Below are 24,118 nucleotides of genomic sequence, written 5' to 3'. Positions count from 1 at the left end.
AGGAATCGTATCCGGAGTTGTTCGTTTGAGGTATTTTCGAGGCCGAAAATCTTTTAAGTGAGGGAGAGTTGTAACAACCCAATTTTAGTAATTATTTCTTATATTATTATTATTATATTCTATTTTATTTAATTGGAGTGTTAATTAATTAATTGGTTGTTAGGTAGTATAATAATTGATTATATTAATTAATTTGGTGTGTTAATTAATTATTTAGTTGATACGAGATATAATGAATAATTGATTATATTAATTAACTTGGTGTGTATATTGTGTTGGTTTAATTTATTTGAAGTAAATCGAGATATTATAATACTAGGTATTATTGGGCCTAATAATTAAATTAGAGGTATCATTCTTTAAGCCCAAATATAATACTAGTATATAAGAGGTGAGGTGAGTGAGGAGTAGGATTATTTTGATCATTTGACGGCAATAGAGAAAGAAAAGAGGAAAAGTAAGGAGAAGAGGGGAAGAACAAGAGAGAAGCCAAGGTTTCCAGAAAATTGAAGAGGTAGGGGGAGAATCCTTATTATTATGGGTTAGTATGATTGGGTCAATGGGTAGAAGTATGCTTAGGTTAAAATCCCTAATTTTGTATGGTTGTTTGAAATTGTTAGGTTTTGATGAGTATTCGTGATTTGTGGTGATTTAATTGTGTTAAAACTGTAAATTAACTTTATACACTTAGAGTATTGTATGAGTTATAATTTTCTGAACGTTTGGCTTTTTACGGAATCGAAATCGGAGGTCCGAAAGTCCTCAAACGATGAAAAACGCAGAAAATTCTACATTCTATTATGTGTTAACCGGTGACCCACCGAGCGTTAACCGGTTACTTGCTATAAATCTGCGCAGGAAATTGATTATGTTTTGTGTTAACCGGTTATCCACCGAGTGTTAACCGATTACTTGCTTGTTTTATGTTAACCGGTTACCCACCGAGCGTTAACCGGTTACTTGCTAAAAATCTGCGCAGGAAACTGCATTCTGTTTTGTGTTAACCGGTTACCCACCAAGCGTTAACCGGTTACCACTGTTGAAAAATAAAAAAATTGAGATTTTAAAAGTTGTATTCATTTTGAAATGCAATCTAAGTGTGAGTAGTTGATAATTAGCCTATATTTGTGAATGATATATTGTTATGAATGTGTATATGTACCATTGGTGGATAATTCATAGAGTTGAATTATGGTGATATGTGGAATGTTAAGGTGGTAGAGATGATCTTAATTGTATATGTGTTGGTATTTGTACATTCATTCATGGCATGGTCGGCTTCATGGTGGAAGCGGTGAGATTGTGGGTTCACATGGTATTAGACGTTGATCCTTGAATGGAAATAGGCGTAGCAGACATTGATCCTTAATTGGAAATAGACGTAGTGGCTTGGATTCTAAATATTGAACCGGAAAGCGGTGAAACTGTGGGTTCACATAGACGTTGATCCTTGAATGGAAATAGGCGTAGCAGACGTTGATCCTTAATTGGAAATAGACGTAGTGGCTTTGATCTTGTCCGGATCAGAAGCGTGGCTTGGATTCTAGATATTGAATCGGAAAGCGGTGAAACGTTGGGTTCACATTGCGGTACCACATGCATAGAGTCACGTGTCTTGCATTGAGTCACATTAGAGTTATGTGATAATTGAATGTATGCATTGATGTGATTGTGATGTGTGTATGAGATATGGTAATTGAATTTGGTGATGTTTGGTTACATTACTTGGCAAAATATGTGATTATGTGATAATTGTAGTTATGTGTATATTTGGGAATATAGTATTGGATTTGAACATTATACTCCTTGAGTTTTGATGGATGTTTGAAACATGTGGAATAAATATTGGTTAGTATTATTACATGGTTATACGAAGTGTGACGAATTCCTTTAATTGTTGAGTTAATCATTGTGCCTTATTATACTTCTTCATAATGATTTGAATTCTCACCCTTCTGTTGGAATGATGCTTTACATGGCATCGTGCAGATACTCCAGAGTAGTATTGCTGAAGTAAGTGGACGGTAGCTCACTCGAGATTAGCGGGAGAGCCGCGGTGCTTTGTTTTAGAGACTAAGTAGTGAGTCAATGCTCTGGTCATGTAACACTGGGTAGATTAGTAGTATTGAACTCATATCTTGTTTGGATACGTATTATGTTATTACTTGTGAACATGTTTAATTGCAATTGCTGTTTGAGAGGCCATAGTGCCAAATATCCTGGATATGGTTTTGGTTACCTTGAAGAGATTATTGAGAGATGATCATGGTATGGGACATGGATCATTTTATGAAATACATGAGTATTCATTATTTTCCGCTGCGAACGCGTATTCTTGAATATTCATGATAATTGAAATGTGTTATTTTAAATGACCATGTGTGTTGTATATCGATGATGAATGATGTTTGGTTTTTGAAAGCTTTTAGTTTTTGAAAACGTCGATGTGACGCCCTTTAGTTTATATGCGTGCTTATTTACTCTGATTATATGTTAAGTATTTTGGGGTAGAAAAAGGGGTGTTACAAGTATAAGTCCATGCAAGGAAATAAAGTTTGGAAACATGTCTCGTTACCAGAAGGTGTAAAACCCATTGGTTGGAAATGGATTTTTAAGACCAAGCGGGATTCTAACGCTAACGTGTAGAGGTATAAAGCTCGTCTTGTAGCTAAGGGTTATACTCAAAAGGAAGGGATTGACTTTAAAGAGACTTTCTCTCTGGTTTCATCGAAAGAATCTTTTAGGACAATCATGGCTCTTGTTGCACATTATGATTCGGAACCCCATCAAATGGATGTCAAGATGGCTTTCCTCAACGGAAACGTTGATGAAACGATTTATATGGTGCAACCAGAAAAATTTGTGTCCGGAGACTCAAAGAATATGGTTTGAAAATTAACAAAATCCATTTATGGACTAATATATGTATCTCGTCAGTGGTACCACAAGTTTCATGAAGTAATTCTCTCGTTTGGTTTTGAGGTGAATCTTGTTGAAGATTGTCTATATCACATATTCAATGCGAGCAAATACATTTTTTTGGATCCTATATGTTGATGACATATTGCTTTCCGTTAATGAATAGGCATGATGCACGAAACCAGGAATTTTCTATCAAGAACATTCAAGATGAAAGATCTTGGTGACATCTGCTTTGTATTAGGAATTCAAATACATCGGGTCCGATCTCGGGGTATTCTAGGATTATGACAAAGGAGATATATCGAAAAGGTACTTAAAAGGTTTGGCATGCAAGAATGTAAATCATGAGATACTCCAATTTCTAAGGGAGACAAATTCAGTCTCAGTCAGTGCCCAAAAGGAAACTTAGTAATTCAAGAAATGCAAAAGATTCCTTATGCGTCAGCTGTAGGGAGTTTGATGTATGCCCAAGTGTGTACGCGTCCGGATATTGCGTTCATAGTTGGGATGTTAGGCAGATATATGAGGTATTTAAAGAGAACAAAAGACTATATGCTCACATATAGGAGGTCATACCAGTTAGAGATCATTGAATACTTTGACTAAGATTTTGCTGGATGCCAAGACAATAAAAGATCCACTTCAGGTTATATCTACATGTTGGCTGGTGGTGCAGTTTCTTGGCGCAGTGCTAAGAAAACTCTTACGACTTCATCCATCACGGTAACATAGTTTATAACATGTTATAAGGCATCCAACCATGGGATTTGGTTAAGCAATCTTGTCACTGGGCTGCAAATTATGGAAGAAATTGAAAGTTCACTTAAGTTATATTGTGACAACAAATTAGCTATCCTGTATTCCAACAATAATAGGAGCTCTACCAAGTAAAAACATATTAACATCAAGTTCCTAGTTGTTAAGGAAAGAGTACAAAGTGGACAAATTTCCATTGAACACTTGGGGAAAAAGTCCATGATAGCCGATCCTCTCATAAAAGGTCTTCCACCCAAGGTCTTTCTTGAGCACATTGCTCGCATGGATGTTTTACTGTTATAAGAGTCTTTGGTTTAGTGGGAGTTAGTCGATTATGAATTTTATGTTATGTGTTTGGTATTATGTATGCATACTATGATTTTGGATAGTTTCCCATTAATAAAGTTTGATATTCATCAATTTACATTTTATACAATAAATTTATTGAATAATCTCACTAAAGTAAAGTAGGACCAGTTGAAAATCGACATATACATACATCTTCATGTGATTTTCATGCTACACATTTCATGATGGATCTATGTCATTTAGTTGTGTCACTATTAGTGATCATTGAATAGTTTAGTCATGATTGATATAACGAAAATCACTTTGATTCTGTATACTGACATGAATAAAGTCTCACTTTGGATATGCTTAAAGAATATAATGACAAATTTTGAGCTCATAAAGTCTCACACATGTATAAAGTTACATATGTGACCGGTGAGAGATTGTTAAAAAATTTGGGTCACAAATGTAATATTGCATGTTTTATGGCCATTATTTAATTAGTCAAAACTGAAGTGATCTAATTAATATTAAGTATGAGGATAAAAACATAAATGTCATGAAATATGATATTATTATGTAAATATTAAAGTAAATATCTAATTTGATGATGAGTCAAATTAGAATATTGAAAACTGTAAAAAAATAAACCTAAGGTTATTTATAAGGGTTATGATCTTTATTTGTAGACAACGTGAAAATGGCTTATCAGAAAAATTCTCTCTTCATCCCCATCAGAGGAGATTTAAGGAGCCATAAGAAAACTCAATAAATTGGAAGATCAAGTACATGCAAATCTTATGTGATTCACAGTGTCAAACTCAGATACGCTTCCGCTTTTATTCTCTGATTGAATTCTGATATGGGTTATCGACTCATAAGAATTATTTTAGAATTTTATTCTTGATTAATCAATAGAAATAATAAGATTATTAACTGATGTAATGTAATAATCCAATTTCTCCCAAACTACCTTCATTTCATTACATTCGAACAAAAGGTATTGTTGTGCTTTCTCGTCGTTACAAAAACAACATTTGGTTGTATCCATCAACCCAAACTTGTGCAATTGATAGTAAACTTTATTGTTTAAAATAAACTTTAAGTTAAAGTCATGTTTAAAATAGGGAAGCAGGTAAGTTATATTAAACCGTACAGCATATGCGCAGTGCAAGTGACATTAATATCATAATTTTATTAATAGTTAATCATTGTTGTTCGATTCGATTTTATAGAATTTTTTAATAGTCCTAATATAAATACATTAATGGAGTTTTTTACTATTCTGTTTTCCGTTTTGAAAAGTGGAGCTTTTACCTATGTTTTCAAAATACTTTTGTGATGCAGTCTATTGAAGGAATGGAAGTTGTTAGCCACTAGTGATCCACAAGGCAGTGTTATAAATGAAACCATGAAAGACATGCAAATAAGGCAACATAGTTCTATGGATCCAATGAATGCACATATTCGTTCTTGTTAAGAATAATCACCTGTAAATATATTGCATAGAAATAATCCTCTCCCTTCATGTCCTTCAAGATCGTATAGTGCTGCTACGAAGCTATGAACATCATGAATCTCATCATAGCCAGCGTTATTAGCAATACCAACCTGTTCAAACTAAAACAAATGAAAATAGGTCAACAACTATATATCGTGCTACAAATGACAATAATGAAATACCAGCGCGTGTCATATATGACTTCTAAAACAGTAAAAATAGTAGGTGTAAGTGATTCTTCTGCCATGGACCCTCACAAAGACTGTGCATTCCATTCAACTATAAGAGATACAAAATGATGAATAACAATGAAAACAATTAAAGTGCCACATTATTTTCTCTACAAATATTTTAGTCTTTATATAGCTTTAAAAATCTTACGGTTCCAAAATAATTCTTTTTAAATTTGTATTAAATAATTTTAAAATATATTTTTAAAAATTGATTAAATAACTTAGTTTATTAATTATAAATATATTAAATAATAAGTAATCCTAGTTGATATTTTTAACTCATTAAAAATATATTTTTTGTCTTAATCACCACTACCACGTCAACAAAATTGGAAGGGGACTAATCACATTCTAAATGATATAAAGTTCAAAAATAAAAAAATTAACTTTTAAAATGGATGAACTAAAAATTTAAAAACATCAAAGTAGGGAATCAAAAGTGCATTTAAGCTAAGATTTATTTAGAAAATTGACTTTTCACAATTTCCATGTTTTGACATCGAATAACTACTTTTTCTAAAAGTGTATATATATATATATATATATATATATATATATATATATATATATATATATATAAAAGAAAAAAGAGTAGTGCTCTAAAAGAGGCAACAACAGGAGAAAACAAAAGGTCGAAGAAAGAATACCCGACATATAACACCAACACTCAAACACAAACCAACCAACACTAGGACAAAGACAACACACCTCTAGAAAGAGACACCTAAGTGAAGGTAAACTCGACCACCTACAGAAAATAAAGTATGGCAGTTGGTCACATAATGCACCCCTAAGACCTAAGGCACCACAGCAGGTCGCGCTCTTAGTCTAGCTAGGAGAAGGTAAAAATTGGATTTTGAGAATGAACTTATTTCCACGTCAAACCGATAATCGAACTCACCTAGTGATTAGCCAACAAACTTTCCTTACAAAAAAATGATTTTATTACATATTTTCCAAATTAATTACACTAGTGAATGTCACATCAAAAACAGACCTAAACAAGACTTCTTACTCTTACTAAAACCCTGAAGCATCTCAAACACCCCTAAATCGAATGCGGAAGAGGTAAATGCATACCTACCCAATTCAAGATCATATATCATATCAAGGAGGCCGACTCACACTAGACAAATAAATGGTCCACCGAATCAACCTGCCCAAAACACAACACACATCCCTAATTGCTAATAGCAGAAACGATCTGGCGCTTTGACATATTTTACTTAGTTTGAAATCTATCCTAAATCAACTTCCAAGAGAAAACCACCAATTTAGAAGGTCCCTAACTCTTCCAAACCTTGGCTAAACCAAAGATCACTCGATTTGACCTATTCTTAGCTCCAAGCACCAAAGTGGAAAGCCTAGAATAAGTCTTCCTCACAGAAAAGCCTTTCGTGGGTTTAGACAACCACGACCACACATTCTGCTAGCCTTACTTGGCCATCCAATGAAATAGTTGTACAAGTGTCATGCCACTATTTTTATTTTCAAGAGTGTGATACTCTTGAAGAATTGAGTTTGGTTCTTGAGATCAATCATTTGAAAAACCTTTATTTAGTTATAGAATGTTTAAAAAACATCTATTTAGTTATGTTCATCCTTAAAAGTTATAAACCTCTATTTACAGCTGTCTAACAAATGATATAATCATATTACTAAACCAATAGCAATAAAACATAATTGAATATTCTAAAAAAAATTATGTTAAAATGCTGCAATTTGGCGCCTGTTGCACAAGGCCCATATGTCGTACCAACATGTTGGAGCATCGCGCCTAGCATGGGCCCATTTTGCAATTCCATACAACTTTACTAAGCTAAACCAATCTTGAACAGTTGGTCACTTCTCCAAGTTGTTGTTTTTCTAAAATGCAGTCAATCCAAATGAGCAATCCACTAGCAACAACAATCTCCCATTTTGGCAAATTATGGCAAGAAAACTTTTCAAGATAAATAACAATTTTTCAATTAGAACAAGTGACAGCTAGTAAGACTACTAGATCTTTAGAGCATTTAAATAGCAGAAGCAGTAGAAGACAGAATCATCAAAATTATATGCTTACATATAATCCATTCAGTTCCTCCAAACCAACCAGACAATCATGTAATCATTCACAGACTTAGTCATGCATGAATTTATTCTCACATAGTTAGTGACATATAATCCTACTAACTAATATATATCAGTAGGAAATCATTCACATACTTAGTCATGCACACACAATCAGGTAGTAGTTGATATCAAAATATGCAATGAATACTACTAACACAGATATATATGTTTTCACAGATGCAAGGAAGAAGACTAGATGTCATGCCGATGTTCCATAATGGAGCACACCACTTTCCCAAATGGGGTAGTACTAAACAATCATCAGGTTTTTCTACACACATCAGATACACCACTTAATCTCATTACTCCCCTTTTCCCCTATAATTTGGAAAATGGTTAGTCCTTCAACGAAGTCAGTATGCATAGAGAATAACACAACCAAGGTTAGTCATGCAAGGTATACACACCCAAATCATAAGAGATAACTACTAGAATCAGCATCAACAGATGCACAATCATTAGTACACAACCCAGTCTTAAAAGGTTATAAAGCCTTGTAGGAAAACAACACAAAACATGTTAAATGAATAAGGACCACCAATCTAACTCGACATGGTCATAAGATCCCTGAAGGGCGGTCTTAAATCTTCATGCCTAGTTGAATTCATGCAGTTCTCAAGGTCTTCATCTGATTCAGAATCAATTGCATTCAAATTCATTAGGTCATTCACAATAGCATATACCTTCCTTATCTTCTCAGGGTTAATATTCTTGATAAGAATATTCTTATAGCTTGTTCCACCATATGGTTCAACAACAATAATGAGATCCCTAACAACTTCAACTTCCTTGGATTTGTTCAAACATAATTCCATCATATCAATAACCTCCTTAGAAGCCTCAATCTCTTGGATAAATTTTCTCCCACTAGCTTGATCTTGATTCATGTTGAGAGAAGGATCTCTAATCTGAGAAAAGGATAAGGCAAGATGTCTATTTTTCTTACTTTAAACTCCATCCCAGTTATACCTCAAACTAATCCTCCTTATTTTTTGTGCCAAAACGGTCATAAGGGAGAGAAACTCCTTTTCTCTTTTAGCACAAATCCCCAATATTGATTGCTATTGACTACCACAAACGCAAACCCCTTTTTCAAAGTTGACAGTATCTAATGACTCAAAAATGTTAGAGACAAATGTCATGACATCTTGTCCCAAATGACACTCCCATAATAACTTCTTCAAAGAATCTTTATAGTAGAGAGAGCGGCTTCATTTGATGGTATGTTATTGACAAAAGGGTAACATCCATCACCATTGTAACTTATCATGAGGTTTTCCTTGTACGTCACACAAATTTCCTTTAGTAGCTGAACCATTTCTTCACATGTCAAAACTTCTTTTGAAAACCATATTTCCTTCAATATTTTTGTCAACCACTCTTTTCTGATTATTGATCAACATGACAAAGACAATTGCTTCAACATTTGATGAAAGCATTATAGATTCTTTAAAGTGGCCAAGAACTGCTAGCTCGTTCTCTTTCTGAGATGGTAACTTGGTTACCACTATGAAACTAAAAATGTTTGATATATCTTCCATGTCACCTGTATCATCCTTCATTAACTTTGATGGAAATTCAGGATGATATCCAATATCCTCAATCTTGCTTAATTCATGGTCCAATTGCATCTGATAAACAACATGTTTGATAAGTGGTCTTTGCATCGTTCTTTCTAGTAGTTTTCCATTAGTATGTTTGAGCATTTGTTTGATTTTCTTTCATTTGTTATGTTTTATGATTTTGTTTGTGTTTTATTATAAATTCCAGGGTCTAATGAGCATCCAATATAAAGAGGATCAAAGGCTAGAAAAATGGAGCGAAAACAAAGAAAAAGACAAATTCAGTGGGCTGTTATGGCCACTTGTAGCAGAAAGGCCCCGCCAAACCCTCTTTTGATTATTTTTGAAGACAAGAAGCAGTGGCATGCTATAGGTCGTAGCAGGGAGGCGGGAGAAAAAGTCTAGTTTTTTGTTTTGTGCTATAAATGGAAAGGTTTCCTCTTAATTGTGGCTCTTAGGAAAGATTTCCTGTTATGAGTTTAGGACAACCAAGTTTTCTATTTTTCTTTCTAGTTTCTAAATTTTATATTTTTTTATTCTCTTTGTAACTCAAGCCTCCGAGGGAGCAACTTGTGGAATAAGTGTATAATTCAATTATGGTTTTCTATTCATTCTCTTTATTGTTCATCTGTTTTATTTGAATATTATGAGTTTGATGATGAGTATTTATGTGTTTGTTTTCATCCTCACCATGAGTGAGTAGTTTCCTAGGAACTGGGGTTATGGGAATTATTTCATGACCTATCATATGATTTGTTATTATCGATTGTGATAATTTAATTAAACTTATTTTATAATTTGAGTGCATGCATTCCAACTTCGTTATGAAAGTAAGTGGTTCTCAGGTATTGACCATAGTTTGAAAGGATATGTGTCAATATAATAACATATATTTTTAAACAACCTAATTCGAATGATGGGAAAGCCAACAGACGAATTTGAGAAAACATATAGCTAGGAAAAAGCAATGACTCATCGAATAATAATTCGGGTAATGTGAAAGACGACAGATTATTCCTCGATGATAGGGGCAATACGTTGACGAAAGCAGGTAATACCAAATTTTATCTATTTTCTATAATTTATGCAAAAGATTCGCAATAGATGTGACAAAGATTGCATGATAGTGTTAGAAACATGAATCGTAACCCCGAGTCATGTTTGCCCTGATTTGGTACTTAAGTGATTTTTCTGTTATTTCTATTCAATTGCTTTTTCATTTAAGTTGTTTACTAAAAACTCTCCTTTTGATTTCTCTAGATATACACCGATTGGATAATGATTATATTCTTAAACTAGTGGCCCCTGTGGTTCGATATCTATTTTATTACTCCGCGACAACCGTTGACAAAATCGAGTGTTTCTTACTCGAGAGACGCTAAAATCTTATATTAAAAGCTATGGTTGATCCAGTTGATATTAAGCTCCTTAAGGATTGTGTTATTCTCACCGAAGAGGAACCACATTATAGCTTTACTATTTTTAAATATATTTGTTCATAAATTAAATCAGATATAAATTTTTTTATTTTATTTTATATTCATTATGCAAATGTATATGAGAATTTTATTTATCGTTATATTTTAACTTATTCTCGAATACAATTCATTTGTTATTGTTATGTCCATTAATCTTTATAATTTAAAGTAGTTTTGGATTACCACAACACCCTAAATTAGTTAAAACTATTTTAAAGTGTTCTAAGATCACATAAAAAAATTAGATGTAATATTTAATTGATCGTATGTGGTATGGTGGATTTTATTCTATTGAAATTTTCATTATATTTGTATGATTAATTAGGACATAATGTCAAATTCCTTTAATAACTTGCCCACTGAAATTCTGAATTCGTATATAATTGGATGGTTTTATCATAAAGTATAAATTTTTAGGATAAAAAAACAAATTATTTTATCCATGTAAAGTATGAGGTTGTGTATGTATTTTAAAAAATCTATCGTAAAATTTAAATAAATTTTATTGCATTAGAATGTATCCGAGAAGTAACTTTTATGTTACAAGATTTGTTTTATGGTATGTTTATATTGATAATACTTACAATTTAAATAATATTTATGTTTCAATTTTTGACATAAGTCTTTCCTATTTTTAGTTTTTCAACATGCTAATTTTTCTAATATCCGATGTGATATTTTCGATATCAAAGGAGATAACTATAAGGCGTGAAAGAAATGAATTCTCCCCCATTTAGGGTGGATAGACATAGACTATGCTATTAGAAAAGACTAACTACCTACAATTACTAAAGAAAATACTCCTGCTCCAATTGTACTGTTTGAGTGGTGGGAGAAATCTAACTGGCTTAGTGGAATGTTAATTAAGACTAAATTCTCAGCTGGTATATGTGGTTCTGTCTATCAGCATGAGAATGTCAATAATTGACTAAAAGTCATTGACGGTCAATTCTTCACTTCGGAAAAGGACTTGAAAATCACCTTAATTATGAAATTTTCTTCCTACCAACTCACCAGTGTGAAAGGTGGTCGGTGGAGCTATTTTATGAAAAAGTATTAAACAAACTTTGGTTGTTACTTCTACTATGAAAGTTGAGTTTGTCTCGTGTTTTGAGGAAGCATCTCACAGTGTATGGCTTAAGAGTTATATTTATGGACTTAGGATCATTGGTTCTATCTTTAGGTCTTTAAAAAAATTCTACAATAATTTGACTGTTGTCTTTATGACTAAGAAGAACAAAAGTGAAAGTCAAAGTAAACACATCAATATTAAGTATTTAGCCATTAGAGAAAGAGTTAAAGATAACTTAGTGGTCATTGTGCACATAAGCATTGATTTAATGATCGTTGATCCTTTGACTATGAGACTTAGTTTCTCTGTATGATAGTATATATTTAGTTTATTAATAAAACTTTAATATTGTGATGTTTTTTCATATTCATGCGCACAATAATTTTTGAGAAAATGGATTTTAGAATTTATTCATTAAGTTTAATTACAGAGAAAATGGATTTTAGAATTTATTCATTAAGTTTAATTACAACATTGCATATATACTTAAGAAACTAAAAACACCATAATACATGGATGAAAATACTGGCCTTTAAAAGAACTATCGTTATGATTCACGTGTCTATTTCCTAAGGAAGGTATATTAACCCAATTTAGGTCAATAACTAAATCCTATGGACCAAGGTTTAGAATGTAATGCTATAATGGTTATAAGTTGATTATGAGGAATAACTTGTATTTAAGTGGTCTGTATGTTTAGGGAGTTTTCATTCTTAAAGAGTTTCAAGTTTAATAGTCATTATATAATGGTCTTATGTTGGGTGATAATAATTTTTAATTATATTAATGACTTTTTAATTCTTGATAATATAATCAAACGTATAAATATCCTTTGGTCTATTATTTTTCTACGATTCAGAATATACACCATAGAAGAGAGTAAAAGTTTAAAAGCTTGGTAAAATATTGAAAATAAAGTTACAAACTCAACTCAGTGTTTGGGGGACTAGAAGTATATGTAACCTATTGAAAATAAAACAATGAAATTAACAAATGACAGTTATATGTTTTACATATATTCTAGTAAAATAATCTAGCCTTTTTTTAATTCTTGCAACTCTTGTAGTGAATATGGATGGTGTTCTCAACTCAAAATATTCAACACATTTATATGCATGCACGATAGGCTTGTCTTTGCCCTGATAATATTTATCCATATTATCACTAATTTATCACCTAGTTTATTGGAAGTACAAGTGCTTCAACATTTTAAGAGAGACAAGAGCTAATGTTGCATTAACAAATTAATTGAAACATGAGTTTCATCCACTTCTCATCAAACATAGCAAACCAAATGTTAATATGTGAATTCCTTGTATTTAATTTATTGATCCTATATCAACGGCTGCTTGCGGTCTTTAAATGCTATTTATAGAACCATTTTTTTTACAGTTATGTTTGTTGGCATATAGAAAATTCATTGTAATGACTATAACAATAGTTAGAGATAATTATATAATTTTATTTTTTGTATTTAATTTATTGATCCGGTAATCAATATAAATTATTGGTTAAGACAGTTTCAAAAAATATATAGTTTTAATATTAATTCAAAATTAATTAAATATTAAGGGAATATGATCAAATTTGTTTATGTATAGTTTTTAAAAATATTTAAACTATTTTGTAATATAAGTATACTATATTAAAAATAGTATTTAATTTAAAAAGATGTTCATTTATGAAGAGAACAAACTTTTTTTTTAAAAAATTATTTAAATTAAAAGTTAAAAAATTATTGGGTATATTGAAAGAATGGTCTAATATTATGCTACACATAAATAAAAGAATGATCTATTATTCTATTATGTTCAATTAAAAATTAAAATAAAATAGTCATTCTTTATTATTATTATATATAATAATAATAATAATAATAATAATAATAATAATAATTATTATTATTATTATTATTATTATCATTATTATTATTATTATTATTATTATTATTATAAGTTCTGTACTTTTATCAAACTTTAATAAGAGAATGTTGAATATTATTTGTTATAAAAATAATTATTATTTTATTATTATTTTTTATTTAAATTAAATATATTTATAATCCTTTTAAATATTTCAAATTTTATTTTTAGTATCTCAAAATATTTCATTCAAAGAACGATCCTTTTAAAAAAATATATCAATACTTTTTGTCCCTAATATTAAGATCACAGCTAAAATTGTATCACCATTCCTTAAAAGAAATATTTTTAACAACTAAAAAAAATTAAAATATTTTTGAAAACTACAAACATATTTAATCCTTTTTAATTTTTAGTTTTAGTCTTTGATTTATAATCACATTGATCTTGTCGGATGATATTCTCTTCAAATTGGAAATTATATTGATTTTTGTTTTAAAAAATAAACTTATAATTATAAAATTAGTAAAATCATAATGTAATTTGCAACTTTTAATATCAAAAATAGAAAAATATAAAGAGATATGTTTTAAAAAAAAATCATTTTAGAAAACTAATTGAATTTAATTTTAAAAAAGGAAATACATTATCTTGATTAAAAAGAATATATCCAAATTTAAACAAATAAGATGGACATTTAGGTTAAAAAATGAAGTAACAATGTGAAAATAAAATTTTAAATTTAGTATCAACGGATACTTAATTTCTAAAATTATAAGCCAATAAATTATTAATTTTTAATTCATTTCTTGTAAATTATTGAACTTTATTTAAGAATTTTTAACTATATGTAAAAATAAATAGAGATTAATAAATATACTTGACAAGACAAATGCGTTATTAAATTTTACTATCATATAAATATAAATATTAGTTGTATTTTAAATAAGTGTGTCCATGACATTGATTAAGAATTCTAAATAAGAAAAATATTATATGTTTAGTTCATTCAATACACTCAATATTCTCTAAAATTATTAAGTATTTATGTTTTCAATGCATTGAATAGACATATTTTTAGAAAAAAACATATATTTTTAGTCTCTTAAAAATGTTTAACTTACCATTTTAATTTTTTAACCAGACTCGGACACTTAGTTGTATAAAAAACTATTCTAGTAATAATAGTTATTATAGTTATTTAATTATATATTTTTTAAATTATATTACTAATATAAAATAATCATAACATTATTGTTTTTAATCAATTAAATATATTTAAATTTATATTTATAATAACTTATATAGAGAATTGAATTCATTAAATATATTATATATTTGGTCTTTCATGTCTAGCTATACAGATGCTAACTATTCACTTTCTCAAAAATCCAAAGAATGGTTAAATATAATGTTGTTTTATTCTTGTTTTTCTCTATTGTTTTGTCATCAATAACTTTTTTGAAGTCTTGTGCGACTGAAAGTGGTGATGAAAGCAGTAAACTTCACATTGTTTACATGGGCTCACTTCCTAATAGAGAATCATACTCTCCAACATCGCATCATCTGAGTATGTTGGAACAAATCATTGGGGATAATGGTGTAGAAAATCTCTTGGTACAAAGTTATAAGAGAAGTTTTAATGGTTTTTCAGCCATGCTTAATGACCAACAAAAGGAAAAACTTCTTGGCATGAATGATGTGGTTTCAGTTTTTCCAAGCCAAAATTTTCACATACAAACTACAAGATCTTGGGATTTTCTTGGATTTCCTCAATCAATCAATAGGGATAAAACTATTGAAAGTCAATTGATAGTTGGAGTTATCGATACCGGAATATGGCCAGAGTCTGAAAATTTCAACGATAAAGGTATTATATTTTATTAGTTTAATTAAAATATCTTGATGTAATTATATTACTTTATTATAATAGTTTCTGATTGTGTTACTTGATTGATTTCTTAGTTTATCCGGATTTGTTTATAAGCTTATTATTATTCTTAATTGAAAAGTTAGTAGTATGATTGTTGTAACAAACAAAATAGTACTATTAATATAATTGGAATGGAATTTAAATCTTTAACCTCGGTACCATTCTTTTTAACATCTTAATATTTATATTGAGAAAGTTTATTGTTTATACGGTAGGAAGAAAAACAACCGGATTAGAAGATTGACATATCTGTATGAATTTGTTAAAGCAATTGAATTTTTATGATTGATTAGGTCTTGGTCCCATTCCAAAAAAATGGATTGGAGTTTGTAAAGGCGGATCTAATTTCACTTGCAATAAAAAAATTATTGGAGCACGATTTTACAATGAAGTGGATAATGCAAGAGACAAGAAAGGTCATGGAACCCACACATCATCAACTGTAGGCGGAAGAGAGGTGCAAGGTGTGAGCTTTTATGATCTTGCAAAAGGTACCGCTAGAGGTGGAGTTCCATCTTCAAGGATTGCTATGTATAAAGTATGTGGTGGAGATGGTTATTGCAGTAGTAGTGATATCTTAGCTGCATTTGATGATGCCATTGCTGATGGAGTGGACATCATTACAATCTCAATTGGGTTCTCACGTGGCCTTGAATTTCTAAAAGATCCTATAGCCATTGGCTCTTTTCATGCCATGGCGAAAGGAATACTCACATCGCAATCTGTAGGAAACTCTGGTCCTACCCCGAGTTCCACTGAAAGTGTAGCACCTTGGTTATTTAGTGTTGCGGCAACTACCATAGATCGTCAATTCATTGATAAGCTAATTCTTGGAAATGGAAAGACTCTCATTGGTAGGTCGGTAAATACTTTCACTTCAAATGGCACGAAAATTTCAATAGTTGAGGGTTCTTGCTCTGACGGCTTAAACAAAACCATGGTGAAAGGTAAAATTGTTTTGTGTGGATCACCTTGGCATGAAGAATCGGCTTTTGAAAGTGGCGCATTGGGTATAGTCTCAAATGTTGAACTAAATGATGTTTCTTATGTATCTCGAATGCCTTCAGTTAGCCTAGATTCAAAAGACTATGGTATTGTTCAATCTTACACAAATTCAACTAAATCCCCTATGGCTGAAATTTTGAAGAGTGAGATCTTCCATGACACAACTGCTCCTAGAATTGCATCTTTCTCTTCTTGTGGCCCGAACTCAGTGGTTCCAGACATTATGAAACCTGATATAAGTGCCCCAGGAGTTGGTATCTTGGCTGCATTTTCGCCTTTAGCCCCACCCTCTGGAAATGTCGGTGACAGGAGAAAGGTGAAATACAACATAGATTCCGGAACCTCTATGGCATGTCCTCACATTGCTGGAATTGCTGCATATGTGAAATCTTTTCATCCAAATTGGTCACCCGCAGCTATCAAATCTGCCATCATGACTACAGCAAAACCAATGAATGGTACTTATAATAATATGGCTGGAGAGTTTTCTTATGGATCAGGGAATGTCAATCCATCACTAGCTATTCAACCCGGACTTATTTATAACATCACAAAGGACGATTATGTGCAAATGCTTTGTAACTATGGTTACGATAATAAAAAAATTAAACAAATTAGTGGAGAAAACTCAACTTGTCATGGACCTTCTAACTCATCTTTGGTAAGAAATCTAAACTATCCTGCAATAGTGATTTCTGTTGTGGCTGAGACACCTTTCAATATCCAGTTTCCTAGAAAAGTTACAAATGTTGGCTCAAACAACGCAACTTACAAGGCTATTATTACTCCAATTCCAAATGTCAAGATTACGGTGGAGCCAAATCTTCTCTCATTCAAATCATTACAAGAGACACAATCATTTGTCGTCACCGCGGTTGGAAAAGTAGGATCACGTCAAACTGAGTTTTCGTCTTCACTTGTTTGGTCAGATGGCACCCACAATGTCAAGAGTCCAATCATCGTGCATATAAAATCCTAAATAAATTTATTGTTAGGAAAAAATAAATATGTGATTCTTTTGTCCGAAACATAAGTTGTTCACGAGTCTCTGATAATTCATGATGACATATCTTTAAAATTTTCATGTTCATGTTGATATTTTAAATATTCAAAAGTCAAGATGCATCAAACAAAAAACAAATATTGTTGAAGGATATATAGTTTTACTTGTACAAAAAAATCAATGGTAGAATGCTAATTGTTGAAAAGTATAAATCTATATGGCAGGAAAAAGAAGTTCCTAAGGACTACCGTGTGCTTGAAATTATGCACAAAACCTCTACCTAGTTTAAAGCCAAATAGAGAAAAATAGAAATAAATGATTTACCACGTTGGGAATGCTCCAAGCTAGGGGTTCTTAGTGTGTTTAGTTTGTGGTGAAAAAAAATTAATTTTGAATGAATTTATTTTATAATATTGATTAAAAATAATTTGAAGGTAAATTGATTTAGGTTTGGATAAGTTTATTTAGAAGTAAATAATATAATAAATTTCAATGCAAAAGGCAAAATCAATTATACTTTAAAGAACTAAACATCTCACTATAATTCTAAAATCAATTCCACATATCTATAGAATTGTTTTTGACTCTTCCAAAAATTTAAACAAACATACACTTAAAGAGGGTTAAATTTGGATTTTCTCTTAGCTTGAAATCAAGTTTGGATTTTCTCTTTGTTTTTTTTGGTCCAAAGGAATGCATGTTTATCTTCTACTTCGCCATTGTCATCGTGAGCAGGGATAAACGGATCATTGATTATAATTTTTCACAATTCAGAATTAATATTTTTGATGGAAATTTTAAATCTAGATTTCCATAAGTTAAATATATCACCATTGAACGATCGAGGTATGTTTAGGAAAGTCATCTTATTATTAGATACGTATGAAGCCATCATCCTGATGATACTACTTATTAGATATGATACTCCAATCATAAGAGGAGGTGAATTGTGTTGGATTGAAAAATGTTGATCAAAATCAAAATCTTTGGTAAAATCAAAGTTTAAAATCATTTGCAAAACAAACAATGAAATAAGCCGTGGAATAAAGAAACAGACATAAAACTAGAGGAACTAAAATAACTTAAAAGTAAAAAAGATAAGGAAAAGAGAAAGATACCAGCAAATTATAAAGGTTCAGACTAAATGGAAATGATAAGAATTATTCTTGAGAGTTTCCACTATCTTGAGAGTTTTTAAAAGGATATCCCCGCGAACCTCCTTTTACAAGGAGTTTAAATTTAATGGCTAACTTTCAACCAAACTTGGAGTTTTGACTGGATATCCTCCTATCCGAGATGGAGTTTTACACGACTTATTCTCTAAATTGAAATGGGGTTTTATATGGGTTGACCTTGAGGCATGATGAGATTTTACACAAACTGTTCTTGAACCCAAATGATATTTCATATAAGCTAATTGTTGAAAATGTAATTCATGATGTCGAAGCATGTTGTTGTCGTCAAATCATCTAGGTGTCAAAATATATAGTAGGTCGAAGTGTATCTCGACAGAGATGTACAACTTAGTTTTATTTGTGTTTTAGCTGAGTTAGTTAGCTCTATTATTGACTATAATAATTTTGAAAGTGAATAAATTTACTCTGCGGAAATTTATTCTTCTCCCTTATTCGAAAATCCTAATCTCTCTTTCTTCTCCAATTTAATTTTGTTTCTTTTCATTACAATTGTGCAGCGAAATCTTGCAATCAATATTGGTCGATTCACTCGAGTGAAGAGTGAAGAACAGGAGGAATAATCAATTAAAAAGACTAATTATTATCCATCTAGATTTGGTTCAGAATTCTCCATTGATTTTGATGAATTTCTTAAATGGAAATTGGTGAATTTCCAACACTAATATTGAACAACCATAACTTTTATACGAGTTGAGCTCAGAAATCTTTAAGAAGATTTTTACTGATGTTCTTTACGAACCAAAAGAGAGATTTTACAACTGAAGAAACTCATGAACCAAATTGAATCCCTAAGATAATCCCCAAACTAAACAAGAGCTTTTACTAATTCAAGATATTTTGCCTATTGGATCAGTCTCCTTGGGACCAGTTTTTTCTAATGTTGGAGATATTATATTTAATATTATTGCTTTGGTAGATGTTGTTTTGGTTTTTTATGGTGTTGTAACTCATTGTTTTTAAGGTTTCGGATATTTGTCCAAGTTTGTACAACTCCTAGCGATGATTGTGATAGAGGTCGACATCATTAAATATATCGATTTTCCTAAAACCAGACCACCCTTTTCTTTTATCAGGAAGATTTTAGCACTCTACCTGTAGTTAAGAATATTGTGAAGTTCCTTTTGTTTCTTCTTCTAAAAATATTAAGCTATCATCGACAAATAAATTTTATATAGTTGTGGTTGTCTTAGCAATAGCAAGTTCATGATTTGCTCTGAAAGAACCTTAGCACATATAATGCCCTTATTAGGTTTAAACCACTTAATTTTATTTCCATTGATAAGGATAGAGAAGGAGATAGACTTCACAAAATCCATAATAGTTTTAGTAATTCTATTAGGAAAACGCATAGCTTTCAGATTCTACTCAATGAAAGACCACTCCATTCCGTCATAGGGCTTTTGCCATATCCAATTTCAAACCTACAAAACCATTGTAAGCAACTTTTTTTTTTACTTAGAGAGTGAAAAGAGTCATAAGCCAGAATAATGTTATAAATTATAAGTCTTTCAGCACTACCAAAAATATTCTCCAGCATCCTAATGTTGCGATGTGGAAACAACGAGGTAAAATAAGACAGTTGCAACGTAAAATTCACTCCACAAATATTTTTTAATAATTAAATAAGATTTCAGATGATTGGACGTTTTAAATTTCTTTTTAAAATGTTGTGTTGTATTAATCATGTCGCAAACATATATTTTCAAATAAAACAAATGTGTCAAAAATTTTACATCGGGGAGATTCGAATTTTAAAAAAAATAAGTTCTGACGTAAAAATAACGTTGCAATATACTTTTTAGAAAATTCAAATTCACGTACGAATCTTTTTTGAATAAGTTGATGGTTTGGTGTCAACGTTACCAAAGTGGAAATCACGTCACAAGACAACGGATTGCCACGTGATTTTCATGTCGTTAAGTTACGTCACGATTTCCACGACATAGACAAGGCTATATATCAATCAATTTCATTCCCCACACACATAACCTCTGCATTTAATTTTTAACACATTTCTTCCTCATTCTTCAACATCCTTACTCTTCCGACCTCAATTTTCTCATCTTTTCTATCTTCCAACTTAGCAAGGTAAGAAATTATTAATATTATTTTTTCTTTATTTGATTTTCTCTTAATTGAATTTTATTTTGTTATTAATATTTATTTTTATTTATTGTTTTTAATTTAAGTTATTAAGAGAAGAAGTTGCTCCACAAAATATATTTTGTTGCTTCATTGAGGTATTTTATATATATATATATATATATATATATATATATATATATATATATATATATATATATATATATATATATATATATATATAATATTCTTATTTTAAAAAGTCTGTTACTTAATAATATTTTTATTTAATTAATAGTAGTTACTTTAAAAAATATGTACTTACTCAAATTTTATTTACTTACTTATCTAAAAACTATATATACTCAATTATATAAAAATATTACTTGATCAATATATTCTTAAATATAATTTACTTACTTATATAAAAATATTATTAAACAAATAAATAAATAATTTAAATTTACAACTTAATATATTATGTATAATATATTTAGTACTATAAAAATTTGAAAATGTGGTAATTTTGGTATTTAATTTGAAAATAGTAGTTATTTTAAAAATAAATTCAATATTTTTAAATGATAAGTAAAAAATAAAATAAAATTTTAAATGATTAAATTCAAAATAATTAAATATATTATTAAATATAAAATATTCATTTAATCATTTTAAATTATTTCAAAATAATATAGTATTAAATATATTATTAAATTTATTTAATATTTTATAAAACATAAAATATATTACACAGAACATATTAAGTTGTAAATTTAAATTATTTATTTATTTATCTAGTAATATTTTTATATAAGTAAGTAAATTTTATTTAAGAATATATTCATCAAGTAATATTTTAATATAAGTGAGTATATATAGTTTTTAGATAAGTAAGTAAATAAAATTTGAGTAAGTATATATATTTTTAGAGTAAAGATTATTAAGTAAATAAAAATATTATTAAGTAATAGACTTTTTTAAATAAGAATATAGTTTTTGAATAAGTATTATATAGTAAGTTAGTATAGTTTGAAAAAAATATATTTTAAGTAAGTATTACATAATAAGTAAGTAAATATATTTATTAAGTAATTTTTTTATATCAGTAAGTATATATATTTTAAAGATAAGTAAGTAAATAAAATTTGAGTAAGTATATATTTTTTATATAGTAAATAGAATTTGAGAAATTATATATTTTTTAAAATGAATATTATTAAGTAATTTTGATTTTGATTAATTTTTCTAATTGTAAAAGATTTTTGTAAAATATTTGTAATTAAAAATATTATTGTTTTTTCAATTCTTTTGAATTCTTTTGATGATTTTGATTGATTCTTTTGAATTCTTTTATAGTATTAAATATATTATTAAATTTATTTAATATTTTATAAAATAAAAAATATATTATACATAACATATTAAGTTGAAAATTTAAGTTATTTATTTATTTATTTAGTAATATTTTTATATAAGTAAGTAAATTATATTTAAGAATATATTTATCAAGTAATATTTTTATATAAGTGAGTATATATAGTTTTTAGGTAAGTAAGTAAATAAAATTTGAGTAGGTATATATTTTTTAAAGTAACTATTATTAAGTAAATAAAAATATTATTAAGTAATAGACTTTTTAAAATAAGAATATATTTTTAAATAAGTATTATATAGTAAGTAAGTATAGTTTTAAAAAAAATATTTTAAGTAAATATTATATAATAAGTAAGTAAATATATTTATTAAGTAATATTTTTAAATCAGTAAGAATATATATTTTAAAGATAAGTAAGTAAATAAAATTTGAGTAAGTATATATTTTTTAAATAATAAATAGAATTTGAAAAATTATATATTTTTTTAAAATGAATATTATTAAGTAAGTAAAAATATTATTAAGTAATTTTGGTTTTGATTGATTTTTTTAATTGTAAAATATTTTTTTTAAAATATTTGTAATTATAAATATTATTATTTTTTGAATTTTATTGATGATTTTGATTGATTTTTTTTAACATATTAGTTTTTGTAAAATATTTGTAATTATTTTGAATTTAATCATTTTAAATTAAATTTTATATGTTTAATTATTATTTAAAAATATTGAATTTAGTTTTAAAATAACTACTATTTTCAAATTAAATACCAAAATTACCATATTTTCAAATTTTTATAGTATTAAATATATTATTAAATTTATTTAATATTTCATAAATATAAAATATATTATACAGAATATATTAAGTTTTAAATTTAAATTATTTAGTAATATTTTTATATAAGTAAGTAAATTATATTTAAGAATATATTTATCAAGTAATATTTTTATATAAGTGAGTTTATATAGTTTTTAGATAAGTAAGTAAATAAAATTTGAGTAAGTATATATTTTTTAAAGTAACTATTATTAAGTAAATAAAAATATTACTAAGTAATAGACTTTTTTAAATAAGAATATATTTTTTAAATAAGTATTATATAGTATGGTCAAGTTGTCTAACTTTTGAACAAGGGCATCTACCTTTGCATGGACGTGGTCAAGGCTACTGATTTCGTACATTCCACCTTTCATTTGGGACTTTTCTACTGGAGTTCTTTCACCTCCCCATTGACAGTGGTTTTGGGCCATGTTTTTGATGAGTTGATAGGCTTCGTTGTATGGATTGTCCATAAGTGCACCGCCCGCGGCATCATCTACTGTCAGTCTTGTGTTATACATAAGCCCATTGTAAAATGTGCGAATGATCACCCAGTCTTCGAGACCGTGATGTGGACATATCCTCATCATGTCTTTGTATCTCTCCCACGTGTCGTAGAGAGATTATGCATCTTTTTGTCGAAATCCATTGATTTGAGCTCTCAGCATAGCAATTTCGCTTGGCGGAAAATATCGGGCTAAGAAAACGTTCTTTAGTTCTTCTCATGTAGTAACTGAGTTGGATGGCAAGGATTACAACCAAGCCCAAGCTCCGTCTCTTAGAGAGAAAGGAAAAAGGCGTAGTCCTATCGCATCTTGAGATACACCATTCGCCTTCGCAGTGTCTGCGTACTGCAAAACTTGGTCAAATGTTCATTAGGGTCGTCCGTAGGATTTCCAGCAAATTGAT

At 29.3% G+C, this 24,118-nt stretch overlaps 1 protein-coding gene and 1 non-coding gene across 2 annotated transcripts; both read left to right on the top strand.

Moving 5' to 3' along the window:
- Positions 1-15,153: 15,153 nt before the first annotated feature.
- LOC127076787 (subtilisin-like protease SBT4.3) lies at positions 15,154-17,767 on the top strand. The gene is made up of 2 exons (XM_051018579.1): positions 15,154-15,662; positions 16,019-17,767. The coding sequence occupies exons 1-2, from the start codon at positions 15,191-15,193 to the stop codon at positions 17,707-17,709; spliced, it is 2,163 nt and encodes a 720-aa protein (XP_050874536.1). The 5' UTR covers positions 15,154-15,190; the 3' UTR covers positions 17,710-17,767.
- A 6,003-nt stretch (positions 17,768-23,770) lies between these two features.
- Positions 23,771-23,877, top strand: LOC127077448 (small nucleolar RNA R71). Its single transcript, XR_007787259.1, has one exon. It is a non-coding gene; the product is annotated as a small nucleolar RNA R71 (small nucleolar RNA).
- Positions 23,878-24,118: the final 241 nt, after the last annotated feature.

Source organism: Lathyrus oleraceus, chromosome 4 (assembly GCF_024323335.1).
Source record: "Lathyrus oleraceus cultivar Zhongwan6 chromosome 4, CAAS_Psat_ZW6_1.0, whole genome shotgun sequence".
Lineage (NCBI taxonomy): Eukaryota > Viridiplantae > Streptophyta > Magnoliopsida > Fabales > Fabaceae > Lathyrus > Lathyrus oleraceus.
Note: the sequence above shows the minus strand (reverse complement) of the source record. Positions and strands in the feature narration are given on the sequence as shown.

Excerpts from the sequence above, each read along its gene's own strand:
- LOC127076787 (XM_051018579.1), top strand. The coding sequence starts at position 15,191 with ATGGTTAAATATAATGTTGTTTTATTCTTGTTTTTCTCTATTGTTTTG. Across the intron at positions 15,663-16,018 it reads TGAAAATTTCAACGATAAAG|GTCTTGGTCCCATTCCAAAA; the intron begins GTATTATATTTT and ends ATGATTGATTAG.